Source organism: Dreissena polymorpha, chromosome 7 (assembly GCF_020536995.1).
Source record: "Dreissena polymorpha isolate Duluth1 chromosome 7, UMN_Dpol_1.0, whole genome shotgun sequence".
Taxonomy (NCBI): Eukaryota; Metazoa; Mollusca; class Bivalvia; order Myida; family Dreissenidae; genus Dreissena; species Dreissena polymorpha.
In genome coordinates this window covers 40,924,135-40,940,712 of record NC_068361.1, presented here as the reverse complement: position 1 = coordinate 40,940,712, position 16,578 = coordinate 40,924,135, and the positions used below count along the sequence as shown (strand labels likewise).

The following is a 16,578-nucleotide window of genomic DNA, read 5'->3' as shown; positions in this document are numbered from 1 at the left end:
TGTACAGGAAAAGTTATGTAACTCTGACTGGCATCTGGACGGAATTATGGGCCCTTTATACTTAGAAAATTGAAAATTTGGTTAAGTTTTGTGTTATGGTCCACTTTACCCCTAAAGTATCATAGATATTGCTTTCATACTTGGAACACTCGCAAACTATCATAAGGGTACAGTAAAAGGACAAGTTGCATAACTCTGGTTGTCATTTTTACGGAATTATGGCCTTTTTTTGACTAGTAACTTTGAATATATGGTTAAATTTTGTGTTTAGATCCACTTTACTTCTAAAGTATCAAGGTTATTGCTTTCAAACTTCAAATACTTTCATTATATCATGAGGTTACTGTACCTGGCAAGTTGAATTTTACCTTGACCTTTGAATGACCTTGACTGTCAAGGTCAAATTATTAATTTTTGCTAAAATTGCCATAACTTCTTTAATATTTATGATTAGATTTGATTGATACTTTGACAAAACTACTCTTACCTGACATACCACAATAGACTCCACCCAAACCATCCCGTGTGCCCTCCCCCCCCTTCCCTCCCTCCCCCAAATTTTTTTTTTTTTTTTTTTTTTTTTTAAGATCATCTCACAAATGACCACAACACCCTCACACTATACCCCCCCCCCCCCCCCCCACCCACCCCACCCCCAAATATTTTTTTTGAAACGGTTAAAAAAAACACAAATATTTATTTTTATTATTTTATGTTTGAAATACCGTCCAACCATCGCACCCAAGAATCCCCCCACCCCCACCTCCCCCCACCCGAATCCCCCCCCCCCTAAATTTTTTTTTTTTTTAAGATCATCTCACAAATTACCACCACACACTCACACTATACCCACCCCCCCCCCCCCCCAATTTTTTATTTTTTTTAAACGGTTAAAAAACAAATATTTATTTTTATTATTTTATGTTTGAAATAATGTCCAACCATCGCACCCAAGAATCCCCCCCCCACTCCCCCCCCCCCCCCGAATTTTTTTCTTTTTCTTTTTTTTTCGCATTTTTGGAAGATAATGTAATAAATTCCACACCCCCACACTATACACCCCTCTTCACTCCACCCCTCCCTCCTTTGTGATTGTAAATGAGAGTCCCTTCACCTTTAAAAAGAAAATAGATGAGCGGTCTGCACCCGCAAGGCGGTGCTCTTGTTTAAAGAAAGAAGTCTCTTATGACTAATGATTTCTTAACTTTTTATTTAAACATCCTGCAAAATATATAACTTTAATTAAGTCCTTTTTGTTAATAAATAATTCCCAAATTTGCCACTTTTATCCCAATTCAAATGGCACAGGCTGTAACAAATAAAAGCAAAAAAAAATATCACTGACATCTTGTTATTAATGTAAGTGTTGTCTATTATAAAATGCATATCAGTACACAGTTACTTGGGCAATTACTAGCAAGCTGAAACTTTTTTTCACATTCAAATAATTACATTTAATTTTAGCTGTTTTCGGAGAAAAACCGAGGTATCGTCATAGCCGGCTCATCGCTTCATGTCGTCCGACGTCCGCGTTGTTCTAAAACCTTAACATTTTGTAAACCTTTTGAATATTGGTTCTAAAATAAAAGTGCTTCCACCTACAAAATTGAAACTTAATATGTAGCTGCACCTTGATGTGTTCTACACGCAACACCAATTTTTGGGTCACTAGGTCAAAGGTCAAGGTCACTGTGACCTCTAAAAAATTAAAAATAATTTCAGACTAGCTTTCATTTATTCAAAACTGCATCCGCAGCCATTATGCGGTGCTCTTGTTCATTGACTAAAGATTAGTAAATATAAAAGGTTGAAGGTGCGGTTTATAGTCTGCTTCGACAACGTGTGCATCTTCAGCCGACTTCGGCATTAACCCCCCAATCACTGGGATTTAAGTCGTCCGTTTACATATGGCGCCGAAAGCAGCCACGGCACATTGACTTTTTTCCTCACAGGTACCCATTTATACACCTGGGTGGAGAGGAGCAAGTGTGGGATTAATTTTTTGCTCATAAAAATCCAGTGCCCCGAGCGGGATTTGAACCAGGGACCTTCCGATCCCTAGACCAGCATCCTACCACTAGACCACTGTCCCCAAATATAATTGTATTTGTTTATACCATATTTAATAAATTGAGAAGTCTGAAGCTGATTTCATGGCTTTTCAATAGCTGTTGTTAAGAACTAGCAGTTTTTGTCTTATAACTGGATCAACAAATTTAAAGTTATCATTTTGAAATACCAGTAACATTAATATAAAAGGCTTCTTTGTTGATCATTGAGTCGGGGTATCTCTAGTTCTCTAAACAAAAGTTCCTCTTGTTTCTGATGCTGTTCAAAATGACAGGACATCATTGATCTCAGGAAATTACTCTGCCCTCCTGTCAGATTTGCACACCTGAAGTTATTAGTGTTCTCTCCTGGCCAATCAATATTTGGAGGGCTGTGTGTAAAACTGTTGTATACTCTTAACATTGCTTTTTGAGATACAATAGTCTAACACTGCATCTGTGCATGTATTATTTTATTGTTTTCTTTGGAGGCTGGTATCATTCTTAATGTGATCCTTAAAATGAATACAGTTAAAGTAAAGGGCATATTGTTGTCAGATATACAGTTTGAGATACAATAGTTGAACGCTGCATCCTTGAATTTATGATTTTATTCTTTTGTTTGGAGACCGGTATTGTTTATAATAATGTTATCATCAGAATAAAAATCTTCCTGAGGACATATCCATATCAGATACCGTATTTTCAAGTGCATGCCTTGGTTTTTCAGGAGTCTGGTTACTTATTGTTGTTAATATGAGACGCGTTCCAGACAAACTGGGCTAATAATTGATGTGCCTAAAGACTGCACAGGCTAATCAGGGATGACATTATTTATAAACTGGATTTTTTTTTATAAGAGACATCCTTTGTACAGAATATTCTATAAAAACTTCAAGTGCTGTCCCTGATTAGCCTGTGTGAAAAAGGCTCATATGATCTCTGTATTTTCAAAGTCTTATTGTAATTTTGTGCATAATTATTAATGCTGTCATAACGTCTTGAAATTTTCGTCAATAATGAAGTCATGGTTATAATGTTGTTGGTGTATTATTCATGTTTTTGCTTTGTTAGTATTACCAAACATATTTTAATACAAATGTATGTTCATCTTTGTGATTTAAGGTTTCAATATGAACGAATTGCAGCGCATATGAAAAGTATTTTTCTGAATTTCTGAACGGCGGCATTAAAATTGTATGCATAAATTCGATCAGTGTGTTTCGTCACCATTTTGGGAATGGAGCTGGGTCCCTTTGGATTGGGAAAATTTGTGGTGTTTTGACTATAATTGGGAAATTAGTGTTGTTGTTGTTTTGCTAAAAAAGGATTTAAAATTGATAATACAAGTGTTTTAAGTATTATATTTACTAAGGTTTAACTTATATGGCTGTGAGATGAACAAAATATTGAGATTTAAAAAAAAAATGGGGGGGGGGAACCTTCCATTGGGAATTTTTTAGCTCCCATTTGGGAAAAATATATACTTTTTTCCATTGGGAATTGTGCTGATCAGCGGACCCGATTTTGAATGAAAAAAACACATGAAGTGTAGTTTTCAGGACTTCAGTGATGACATGCAGAAAAATCTTATTCAATACTTAATTACCAATGAGAAGACAATTAACATACTAAAGGCCAAAGAGAATTTTAGACGCCTATTTATGAATAAATAGTTCACAAGCAATTCCCTTCGTGCAATATATTGACCTCATTGTGCAACTTGTTTATGAAAACGTAGAACAGTCAGGGATATTTAGGTTTAAATTTGAATGCAGAATTGGTTCATAGGGAAATGAAAACCTAGTCACATGATCAGATTATTAATCAATCAGAAATATTGTACTTAGAATGGTACATTGTAAAACAAATCAAAGAGACAAACCTGAGTTCCGCAGTCAGGGTTCATTGGGATGCTGTGCATATTGATAGTGCTTTCTATCATATATATTTCAATCTATAATGGGGCAACAATCAAAGGAGCCATATTAGCCATATTATTGAAATGGCACGTACAGGTTAAATGAGATGTTAAGTGGTATGGAATGTTCAATTATTTTATTAAGCTGGGGTTTGCAACTTGGATCATGGAATTCATTTTCAAGTCAATAGATCCTAATCCACAATGAATCAAAGTGGCAGAAAAGGTGTGAGTCTTTATAATTCAGACTTTCAGCTGACTTTTCTGACAAAGGAAGCGATTGCCATAGCTCTGTCATTTATGTATGCAAGTTTTCAAGTTTTTATGTTAGTATCCATAATTAAACTATAGCTTAATTATCAATTCTAAACTGTTTTTACCAGATCACTATGTAATGTGTATGTCATTGCAAGGCTAATAATCCTGTGATAGGTATTTTCAGAGTAACTGTCCTAATTTTAAATGTCAAAAAGGCTGGTTATCCTGTATGGTGTATTTCTAGGGTTTGCTCCCCTGATAAAATTAGGGATGTCAATAGACTTTTGAAAGACACGAGTCAGATGATGCAGATCATGAACATTATAAACTCTAATTAGGAATTCAGTGCTTAAAATGCTGTGGGTTATTTTGTTTCTACATTTTTTTCCTTGCAAATGTTGCTTTGTATAAGTTAAAGTTAAACACTTTGCAAAAAATATTATTTGTGTGATATAACATGTTTTTGAGGTTCAATTCTTGTAACATTTGTATAAAAATGATGGGAGGGCAGATACTTAAAAATAGTATAAAGTTTATAAATTGCAATATAATAGCATAAAAAAACACGATTCTGCTTCAATAGAAATCCCTGATAACGTATATAGTTCTCTTTTTACAGCTAAAGCAGTACAGCAGTTTGCCTTAATAAATTGGTGAATAAACCCGTGGAAGTGACCTGTTACCGTGACAACCAAGGATGAAGGGACCAGACCCAAGCTTTCATGATGGGTAGAGGACGATACTGGAATGTTCTCCTGACACTCTTCGGTATGGCAGATCTTCTTAAAAGGGATATTTTGTATGGTTGTATACCCCCGGGTGAATGAAGTTTAAAGAGGGTATATTGGAGTAGCCAGCGATTTTTTTGGGGCTCATTTGGTGCCAAATTGGGAAAATGTGCATGAAAAACCCTGAAATTGGGAAAATTTGCATTGTGAAGTCTTCACATTTGGAAATGGGTGTATTTTAGTTTTTGCTATAATCTTTTGCCATAGATTTTTGCGTCTTTTTCTTTGAATGAGAACGATACAGTTATACCGTACTTTTGCAGCTTTATGACGGTGAATCTGCTTTTTTTACTTATTCAAACATGACATCAATGACAGTTGACAATCTTAATTTACAAATATCTCCCTTATTACATAATACGAACTGTCGTATTTACTGAATGAAAAAGATGCATGAGTAAATAACAATGCTATCGTTGATTATGTCATAGATTTAGTTTAAAAATAGGTATGAAATTAAATCAATTTATAAGATATTATTCTGTATTAAACAATTGAAGTTTTTTTTTTTTATGCTTAATTATTAGCAATGAGCCTTTGTTTTAAACTGTGTGCAAACTAGTTGGTGGGGACACAATGTAGCAAATTACCACCAACTGACCAAGCAACTAAAATGTGGAGATCCGAGAACAGCAGTCAATTGTGGACAACGGTCACTTTGGCCATTTCCATTGACTGACCGCTGTTCTCAGTTTTGACTGTACATCAAAATAAAACATTAAATGTAAATTTGTAAGCAGGGCTTTTTTTGATCTCACTTGCAATCGAGGAAATAAACATGAAATATGGTTAAAAAGCTGATTTGAGAAATAAAAAAGCTGAGGAAAATGTGCTGAAAATGATTCAAAATTATCCATGGAAGAAATGCAGTTTTAGAAAAAAGTTTCTGTCAATCTTTATTAGGAAATGTAAGCAATCATTGTGTAGCTGACCCATTTACCTGTTGCTTTCCAAATTTGTATGGGACCCTAGATTTAAAGGAAATGTTCATTATTCACTGGTTTCATTAAAATGCAAACACTTGCCATGTCAGTTGGTAGAAAAATGGAATTTCAATCTGGAATTAGCGACTTTAAGATAAATGCATGCATCAAAAAATGGAATTTTCATCATTTTAATACAGGTTTATATTAAAACAAAATAATATAGTTGATACGCTTTTTAAAGAAGATTAGACTGAAATACTGTAATAAAATGGAGTACATTCAATAAATATAACTATTACATGTGTGAAAGTCCTTTGATAATGCTCCGTTAAGGTTTACTAGTATAAAAACATTATAAGAACAGCCAGGTATTTCCTTACCAGTAATCTGCTTGACAACCAACGCTCAGAATGCCTGCAACCCAAATCCCTGCCTGCATGGAGGGTCATGTGATGTGAACCCCGACCAACTGACCTACTTGTGCAGGTGTAATGACACCTACATAGGGGCTCGATGTGAGGGAATTGTCAGGCACTGTCTGGGAAAGGGGCCTTGTCAGAATGGGGCCATTTGTGAAGACTTGCAAGCAGGTATGGGCAAAACTGTTACAGAGTTATAGGATTCACTGATTTCTAGTTTTCTTAGCGTTGCTTAGGATTTTAGTTAAAAGTTTAGAATGAATTTAATGATTGTTATTGCAGGTTATATTGATTACAATCAGGGTGGTTATCTTGAAGAAAAAGAAGATCATGTTGTTGGTGATGATGATGATGATGATGATGATGATGATGATGATGATGATGAAAATGACTATGATAATAATGACAGTGCTGGTGATTATGAAGATGAATATGATGATAAATATGATGATGATGATGATGATGATGATGATGGTGATGGTGATGAGGATTTTCTGTTAATATTCTGTCAATATATGGCAGAATGATTCTTCCTGCATGTTGGATGTATTTGGTGAACATCTTGTCAATCACTAGTGGTAACATGTGTTGTCAGCAGTGCACCATATTTTATGTGTCCATTCAGGCGGCTACCAATGTTTCTGTCGGCCCGGTTACTATGGAAACCATTGTCAACTCGAGATCAATGAGTGTGACCCAGATCCTTGTGTAAACAACGCAACATGTGTGGACAGACTGAATGATTTCACATGCATCTGCCCTATTGGTGAGAAAAAATTGTCATTAATGAATAATTTGAAAACCATGTGCGTTACAAGTTTAACTCTTTCCCACTTAGAAGCAAAGTGAAAATAGCTATGTGCAAACAGCATAAAAACCAGAAATGCCTATGATTAACTTGTCGTCTGTTCAGGTTCAATGCTGTTTGCTGCTCATCAGTATTTAAGGGTTGGAAATGAAGCCTTTAGAAATTGAATCCAGTAAAAAAGGTCTTTGATTAAATTTAACTTTTTATGGGACTAGAAATGCGGTTAAATAAGTAAGTGGCAAAGTGTTAAATACGTATCTAAGTCGTTAAATGTTAAATACGTATGTAAGTGGTTAAGGGTTAAATATGTATCTAAGTGGTAAAGAGTAAAGTCTTTGTAAACTGTATGCAGTGTGTGATGAGGCTATTATTGTTTCAAAAATTTGTCGTAACCATGACATATTCTTATTAAAGTGTAAATGAGGCTGTGACCCTTCTGGGGTATTTTTCACCCACAATATCTTGACAAGAGGGAGGGGAGAATAAGACATTTTACTTATAGTAATGAATATTTAGTTGCTATAAATATATATCTATTTTGACTAGAAAGGCAGGTGATAATTGTATAATATGATGGATGAATATAGATAATTGTTTAACTAAAATTAAATAAAATTTTAAAATTTTGATTAATTTTGTTTCTTATCCCAAATATGTACTTGATATAAATGGTTGGAGGATTATGGGGCCTTAATTTGGTCCCAAATAGGAAAGAAATATACCCTGATTACTTTATTTAAATATATATATATCCAATCAATTTAAACCTGACAAGGTATTTGGTTTTTAATCTAAGTCAGTCCGTTTTTGGGCCCAGTGATGATACCTCTTAGTCCAGCCGTTGATCTTAATCAGGATCCAGGCCTTTTCCAGACAAATCTATGTGTCTGTTAAACAAACCCATTCCTTAACCTTTGTAAAAAAAATCCCAATTGATAACAAATCCCAATGTCCCAAAACAAAGTTTTTTATTAAAAAAAATAAGAGTGATCATAATGAATATTGTCCCCTACCGGTGAATCCCGCGGGGACCTATGGTTTGCGCTCTGTCTGTCTGTCAGTCACACTTTTCTGGATCCTGCGATAACTTTAAAAGTTCTTCACATTTTTTCATGAAACTTGAACCATGGATAGATGGAAATATGGAAATTTTGCACATCATTTCATTTTATTCCTACGTCAAGAATTCTGGTTGGTATGGCAACAAAAAAATATTACAACGGTGGAGTTTCACCGGTAGGGGACAATATTGCTTTTCAATCTCTTGTTGTATCTCAACTTTATTTGAAGCAAATCAAATGATAACTATTTTTGATTTGATTTTGTTGATATTCTAGTGAAAAAAATATCCAATACAATTAAAGTACATTTAAATAAGTGCTGCAACAATATACCGGTACATGTATATCAGTAAAAATCGCAATACGCAATCCGCATATTGTATTGCGATACGATATTCATCATACCGGTACAAAAATTCTACAATAATTCATTCACATTTCGTCCAGAAAAGCAATCCAAAATAATGATATCAAGATAAACAAAAGAAATTAGTGTTTAGTAAAAATAATTTATAACGTAAAACAAGCATTCAAAATAGTCTATTGTACGGAGTAGCGTTGTTACATGGGAGCATTCGTTCGATGCTTTAAACAAATTATCGTTGAATTAGTTATGCACAACTGTAAATGTTTCGTTCGATTTTGAAATGAGCATTATTTAATTTGTAATCTGAATTTCAGAAACACATTTCCAAATTTTAATGCTTACGCAACAATAACAAATTTAAGCGTCAAATAAACAGTGTTTTATCCTTTGTTTCAATAAAAAGGGTGCAAAAATCATGCAGACATGAAGAACATCGCATGGAAAGTGTGGGTGTATTTTGTGTTGTATAAAAAGTCAGGCGAGTTACGCGTGATCAGTGGGGAAAAAAAATGCCAACATGTATTTGATACATCAAGAAAAATGGCGAATGTTTGTGTTTCTAGAAATTCTTGAGCACTTTAATGTTAAATATTTACCAGAATTTGCTTTAAAACTGGAATATACAGGATTATCGGGTAATTGGCGAATTAAAAATCTGGTACATGTTATAATATATTGCAATGTATTGCAATATGGGTTTTTGAACTAACAATATATTGCAATACGGTTTTTGGCGTATTGTTGCAGCACAATTTAAATATTTATTGTTGTGTGTAAAACTGTTATTTTGATTTGCTGATTTTTGTTTCACAATTTTGGGAATATGGTAAGGACCCTTTGGATTGGAAAAAATTGTGTTGTTTTGACTCGAATTCGGAAAATGTTCTTGTTGTTTTGCAATTATTAGCTCATCTATTTTTTGAAAAAAAATTATTAGCTATTGTCATCACCTTGGCTTTGGCGTCCGGTTAAGTTTTGCGTTTAGATCCACTTTTCTCATAAAGTATCAATGCTATTGCATTCAAACTTGGTACACTTACTTACTATCATGAGGGGACTGGGCAGGCAAAGTTAGATAACTCTGGCTTGCATTTTGACAGAATTATGAGCCCTTTTTATACTTAGAAAATTGAAAATTTTGGTTAAGTTTTGTGTTTTGGTCCATTTTATTCCTTAAGTATCAAAGCTATTGCTTTCATACTTGCAACACTTACTAACTATCATATGGGGACTGTGCAGGCAAAGTTATGTAACTCTGACTGGCATTTTGACAGAATTATGTGCCCTTTTTATACTTAGAAAATTGAAAATTTTGGTTAAGTTTTGTGTTAAGGTCCACTTTTTTCCTAAAGTATCAAAGCTATTGCTTTAATACTTGCAACACTTACTAACTATCGTAAGGGGACTGTGCAGGCAAAGTTATGTGACTCTGACTGGAATTTACGGAATTATGGGCCCTTTATACTTTAAAATTTGGTTAAGTTTTGTGTTTTGGTCCTTTTTACCCCTAAAGTATCGTAGATATTGCTTTCATACTTGGAACACTCGCAAACTATCATAAGTGGACAGTAAAGGACAAGTTGCATAACTCTGGTTGTCATTTTTACGGTATTATGGCCCTTTTTGACTTAGTAACTTTAAATATATGGTTACATTTTGTGTTTAGATCCACACTTTACTTCTAAAGTATCAAGGCTATTGCTTTTAAACTTCAATTACTTTCATGCTATCTTGAGGGTACTGTACCTGGCAAGTTGAATTTTACCTTGACCTTTGAATGACCTTGACTCTCAAGGTTAAATATTAAATTTGGCTAAAATTGCCAAAACTTCTTTATTTATGATTAGATTCGATTGATACTTTGACAAAACAACTCTTACCTGACCCCCCCCCCCCCCCCCCCCCCCCGAATCCCCCCCTCAATCCCCCCGTTATTTTTTTTTAAATTAAAGATCATCTAATAAATGACCACCACACCCTAACGCTATACCCCCCAACCCCAAAAAATAATTTTTATGCCCTCTGTAGGGTTGCATATAGCAGTTGAACTGTCCGTCAGTACATGTATGTCAGTCAGTCTGTTCGTCTGTCCGAAAATAACTTTAACATTGGCCATTACTTTTTCACTTTTGAAGATAGCAACTTAATATTTGGCATGCATGTGTATCTCATGGAGCTGCACATTTTGAGTGGTGAAAGGTCAAGATCAAGGTCATCCTTAAAGGTCAAATGTCAAATTTATGGTGTCTGTCAGTCCGAAAACTTTAACATTGGCCATAACTTTTTCAATATTAAAGATAGGAACTTGATATTTGGCATGCATGTGTATCTCATAGAGCTGAACATTTTGAGTGGTAAAAGGTGATGGTCAAGGTTAAAAAATTCAAATATATGGCGGTCGAAAACTTTAAGTTTGGCCATAACTTTTTTAATATTGAAGATAGCAACTTGATATTTGGCATGCATGTGTATGTCATGAAGCTGCACATTTTGAGTGGTGGAAGTTCAAGGTCAAGGTTATCCTTCAAGGTAAAAAAAAAAAGAAAAGAAAAATTAGAAGCGGCGTTCTCATCAAGCTGCACATTTTTAGTAGTGAAAGTTCAAGGTCAAGGTCATCCTTCAAGGTCAAGGTCATCCTTCAAGGTCAAAGGTCCAAAAAAAATAATCAAAGCGGCGTTCTCATGAAGCTGCACATTTTGTGTGGTGGAAGTTCAAGGTCAAGGTTATTTGTCAAGGTCGAGGTCATCCTTCAAGGTCAAAGGTTAAAATAATAATTTCAAAGCGGCGTTATCATGAAGCTGTACATTTTGAGTGGTGGAAGTTCAAGGTCAAGGTCATCCTTCAAGGTAAAAAAAAATGAAAAAGAAATTCAAAGCGGCGTTCTCATCAAGCTGCACATTTTGGGTGGTGGAAGTTCAAGGTCAAAGTCATCCTTCAAGATAAAGGTCATCTTTCAAGGTCAAAGGTAAAAAAAAATAATCATAGCGGCGTTCTCATGAAGCTGCACATTTTGAGTGGTGGAAGTTCAAGGTCAAGGTCATTCTTCAAGGTCAAGGTCATCCTTCAAGGTCAAAGGTCAAAAAAAAAATAAAGCGGCGTTATCATGAAGCTGCACATTTTGAGTGGTGGAAGTTCAAGGTTAAGGTCATCCGTCAAGGTCATCCTTCAAGGTCAAAGGTCAAAAAAATAATTTCAAAGCGGCATTTGCATAAAGCTGCACATTTTGAGTGGTGGAAGTTCAAGGTCAAGGTCATTCTTCAAGGTCAAGGTCATCCTTCAAGGTCAAAGGTCAACAAAAAAATAAAGCGGCGTTATCATGAAGGTCAAGGTCAAAGGTAAAATAAAATACTTTTTTTTTTCAAAGCTGCGCAATTGGGGGCTATGTGTTCTGACAAACACATCTCTTGTTTTTTTTTCAAACATGGTTAGAAAACACAAATATTTATTTTTATTATTTTATTTTTGAAATACCGTCCAGCCATCCTACCCAAGAATCCCCCCTCCAACAAAAAAAAATAATTTTTGCATTTTTTTTGCAGTTTTGGAAGATAATGTAATAAATGACCACACCCCCACACTATAGACCCCTCACCACTCCACCCCTCATTTCTTTGTGATTGAAATTGAGATAGGTCCCTACACCTTTAAAAAGAAAAATAGATAAGCGGTCTGCACCTGCAAGGCGGTGCTCTTGTTTATACTATGCATTTGAGAATATAAATTTTGTTAGTGTTATATTTACTTAGATATATTTTACTAACATACTAATACAGCTGGACAAGGAGAAAAATTTATTTTTTTATTTAAAAAAAATTATAATTGGGAACCTTCAATTGGGAATGTAAGGCTGTCATTTGGGAATGAGAATGAGGCCCATTGTTGGCTCGAAACTAGACACACAAAAAACACTGCTTTGTCATGAATATATTTCTGAAAATTGATAAACTATCAATTCTTAATAAAGTGAAAGATATAACAAATGATTTACAGGTATGTCAGGCAAGCGCTGCGAAATCCAAGCAACCACAGGCTGTGAGTCTGACCCCTGTAAGAACGGGGCCACCTGTGTTGCTATGGAAACGGTGGGTAACTACAGGTGTACCTGCATGCCAGGGTTCGAAGGTCAGCACTGTGAGGTCAATGTTGATGACTGCGTCTCACATGCCTGCAAGGACTTCCAAGTCTGTGTGGATTTGGTTGATGGGCACAGGTGTGTAGTGTGCTTACATTTAGGATAACTTTGTTTAAATTTTTCTGTTGAAAACGTTCGAAAAAAAAGTAATAAAATTGTAAAATGAATATAGATTTTATTGTATACAAATGTCAATAAGTTGTGACAAAAATGTATGTATGGGACAGAGTTTTAATGTAATTGATAAAATTTTGAATACATGTGATTTTATGGATGCTGAATATTAATGTTATTTTTTTAAGGCTTAACAAATTATGGCAAACTGAATGCTTTAATGTTATTGTTAAAATTGTGATGAAATAAAAACATCAAACTTCATGTTTATGTTATTATTAAAAAGCTATATAAATAGCAGTGCTGTTTAACCTTTAAGGTGAAATAGAAATGAATGCTGTTCGTGTTTTGGGTTCCTCACTGTCTCTGAAACATCAGAGCTTTGCTCTGGGAAAATAGGGCTTAATGCATGTGTGTAAAGTGTCACCCAAAATTAGCCTGTGCAGTCAGTACAGGCTTATTAGAGACAAAAAAATCATAGATATTTTTTGTTTTAAAGAAGTGTCTTCTAAACATAAATCAAGTCTTATTGAAAAGTGTTGTCTCTTATTAACCTGTGCAGACTGCACAGGCTAATCTGGGACATCACTTTATACACAAGCTCAATTTTCTCAGAGAGAGGCTCATCTATTTTGTCTGTAGGTGTGAATGTCCCCAAGGTCGAGATGGACCAGACTGCCTGACCCTGACAGACGCCTGCATCAGCAACCCATGTCAGAACAACGCAGTATGTGAACATGAGGTGGACAGATACAAATGTGAATGTACTAAGGTAGAGATACAAATGTGAATGTACTAAGGTAGAGATACAAATGTGAATGTACTTAGGTAGAGATACAAATGTGAATGTACTAAGGTAGAGATACAAATGTGAATGTACTAAGGTAGAGATACAAATGTGAATGTACTAAGGTAGAGATACAAATGTGAATGCACTAAGGTAGAGATACAAATGTGAATGTACTAAGGTAGAGATACAAATGTGAATGTACTAAGATAGAGATACAAATGTGAATGTACTAAGGTAGAGATACAAATGTGAATGTACTAAGGTAGAGATACAAATTTGAATGTACTAAGGTAAAGATACAAATGTGAATATACGAAGGTTGAGATACAAATGTGAATGTACTAAGGTAGAGATACAAATGTGAATGTACTAAGGTAGAGATACAAATGTGAATGTACTAAGGTAGAGATACAAATGTGAATGTCCTAAGGTAGAGATACAAATGTGAATGTACGAAGGTAAAGATACAAATGTGAATGTACTAAGGTAGAGATACAAGTGTGAATGTACTAAGATAGAGATACAAATGTGAAAATGTACTCAGGTAGAGATACAAATGTGAATGTACTTAGGTAGAGATACCAATGTGAATGCACTCAGTTAAAGATACAAATGTGAATGTAATAAGGTAGAGATACAAATTTGAATGCACTAAGGTAGAGATACAAATATGAATGCACTATAGGTAAAGATGTCAATGCACTTAGGTAGATACAAATGTGAATGCACTATAGGTAAAAATGTCAATGCACTTAGGTAGATACAAATATGAATGCACTATAGGTAAAAATGTCAATACACTTAGGTAGTACAAATGTGAATGCACTATAGGTTAAAATGTCAATGCACTTAGGTAGATACAAATATGAATGCACTAAAGGTAAAAATGTCAATACACTTAGGTAGATGCAAATGTGAATGCACTCAGGTAGAGATACACATGTGAATGTACTCTGGTAGAGATACACATTTTACCATTTAACATCCCTGACAGTAGACTTTATAACTGTTCTACTTTTGTCACCTTTTTGTACCAGGGTTACACAGGAATTAACTGCGAAATACAAGTAGATGCTTGCATCCCCAACCCTTGTTACCATGGAGCCACCTGCGAAACCACCTTCACCCCTAACCCTGGATTCCGTTGCCAATGTGCAGAGGGTTTCCTTGGACCTCGCTGCCAAGGAAAACTGGCGAATTGCGTATCCAACCCTTGTTTTAATAATGGGTCATGTTTGGAGAATATAAACATAGCAGGATTCACTTGCTTGTGTAGAAGTAACTTCACTGGAAGTTTGTGTGAGCTAGCTATGGAGGGTTGCCTAGCCATGGGGTGCTCCAATGGCGGAAGTTGTGCGAGATCTAATGAAGGTAATGCATTAAAATGTTCTGAGATAAAAAAAATAACTGAATCGTCAGATAATTTTGTTCTTTCTTCTTGTTCTTATTATATCTGTGTTTAAATTGTAATAAGTAAACTTTCACTTAACAGAACAAATTACATCTGCAATTCTAAATTGATAAGAGGTCAATGAATGTAATATTGTTTATTATTGTGCTGACATAATTTGTACTTTGTGCCTATCAAATATTTTGCCCGTAGTTGACATTATTACTGTATACTGACATGTTCATTAAGGTTCAGTTATAATCAAAGAAGACAATGTTTCCTGTACTAGAAGGTGTTGGGTTCAATTATAAAGTGCAAACAAGTGGATTGGCAATAAGTATTGTCTTTGCTTGTGTGGCCTAAAAAAATTGTCTAGTGTGAGTTCCTCATTTACCAGACAATTTTAAATTAAACTGCTAAAAATGTTTACCATGTTAAGGTGCCATGTAGCATATAAAACAAGTGTCCATAAGTCACAGGTCAAGGCCATACTAATGGACAAAGTTTATATGTGGCTATTTTCCAGTTTGTTTAGAATGCATCTCAATTTGTAAAATTAAAACTCAGTTTCTACAAAAAAATAAGCTTAGAAAATTCAAATTATGCATGGGCAACACCTGAATCCCCATCTCAAAGGTCAAGGTCACACTTAGAGATTGATGCCAGATAATAGACTTTAAACAGCTTGTTAGCTAATGTTTGAACTGTGAAAGATTTTTTAAAGTGTATTATGTCGTTAAGGTTTGGGGGACATGCCATTAGTCTGTGACAAACACTTGATGCAAAGGCATAATTAAGTGTGACACATCTAATTGATTGGTCTTTTTCCTTCAAACAGTTCTGCTATTTGCATACCTGGTTGTAAACATTTTGAAGGAAACCAATGTCAGTGTCTACCCGGCTGGGAGGGAGAGAGATGTCAGACAGATGTGGATGAGTGTTGGAACTCGCCATGCAAGAATGGCGGGCAGTGCATCAACTTGGCGGGAACATATTTGTGCATCTGCACCGATTTCTGGACAGGAAAGGCGTGTGATGTTGACGAATTGGAATGCTCCAGCTCACCGTGTTTGAATAGAGCTACTTGTGTAGAGGTGACAGGAGGGCCGCCATCTTGTACATGTGTGCCAGGTAAATCCATATACCTGGTAGTTGCAGAGAGAAAAAGACATTCCAATTTAATTGTTCACAAATTGTTTTGGCTTTATTCCTTCAATATGGTAAATTGGTAAATTATTAATCTTTTGTACATCATGCACCAGAGTAACAGCACATATAATTTTTTGCAGGTAAAAATGTTTAATAACCCTCAATTTTTGTTAAACGGGAAACATGTTTATTTGTAATTGACCATGGTAACCACACACAGACAAAATGTACCCTTACTGAAGTGGACACAGCCTTACAAATATCCAATGTCAATATTATTTTTAACGATAGAGAATTGTTAACTTGGGGGCCCAGTTGTTTATGTTTTGTATCTTATTGGGTCTACAGCCTAATTGATTGTTATACCACCCATCGTATACAGCTTTGGCCTATTAATATTTTTATGC

General features: G+C 35.0%; 1 protein-coding gene across 1 annotated transcript in view; it reads left to right on the top strand.

Moving 5' to 3' along the window:
* Positions 1 to 16,578, top strand: part of LOC127837349 (protein crumbs homolog 1-like) — an 84,177-nt gene that overhangs the window by 19,787 nt on the left and 47,812 nt on the right. Inside the window, exons 2-8 of the mRNA XM_052364305.1 lie at positions 4,847 to 4,995; positions 6,325 to 6,531; positions 6,986 to 7,126; positions 12,587 to 12,806; positions 13,485 to 13,614; positions 14,670 to 15,003; positions 15,899 to 16,153. Coding sequence (XP_052220265.1) covers positions 4,950 to 4,995; positions 6,325 to 6,531; positions 6,986 to 7,126; positions 12,587 to 12,806; positions 13,485 to 13,614; positions 14,670 to 15,003; positions 15,899 to 16,153 — 1,333 coding nt within the window. The 5' untranslated portion in view covers positions 4,847 to 4,949. The remainder of the gene's footprint in view (positions 1 to 4,846; positions 4,996 to 6,324; positions 6,532 to 6,985; positions 7,127 to 12,586; positions 12,807 to 13,484; positions 13,615 to 14,669; positions 15,004 to 15,898; positions 16,154 to 16,578) is intronic.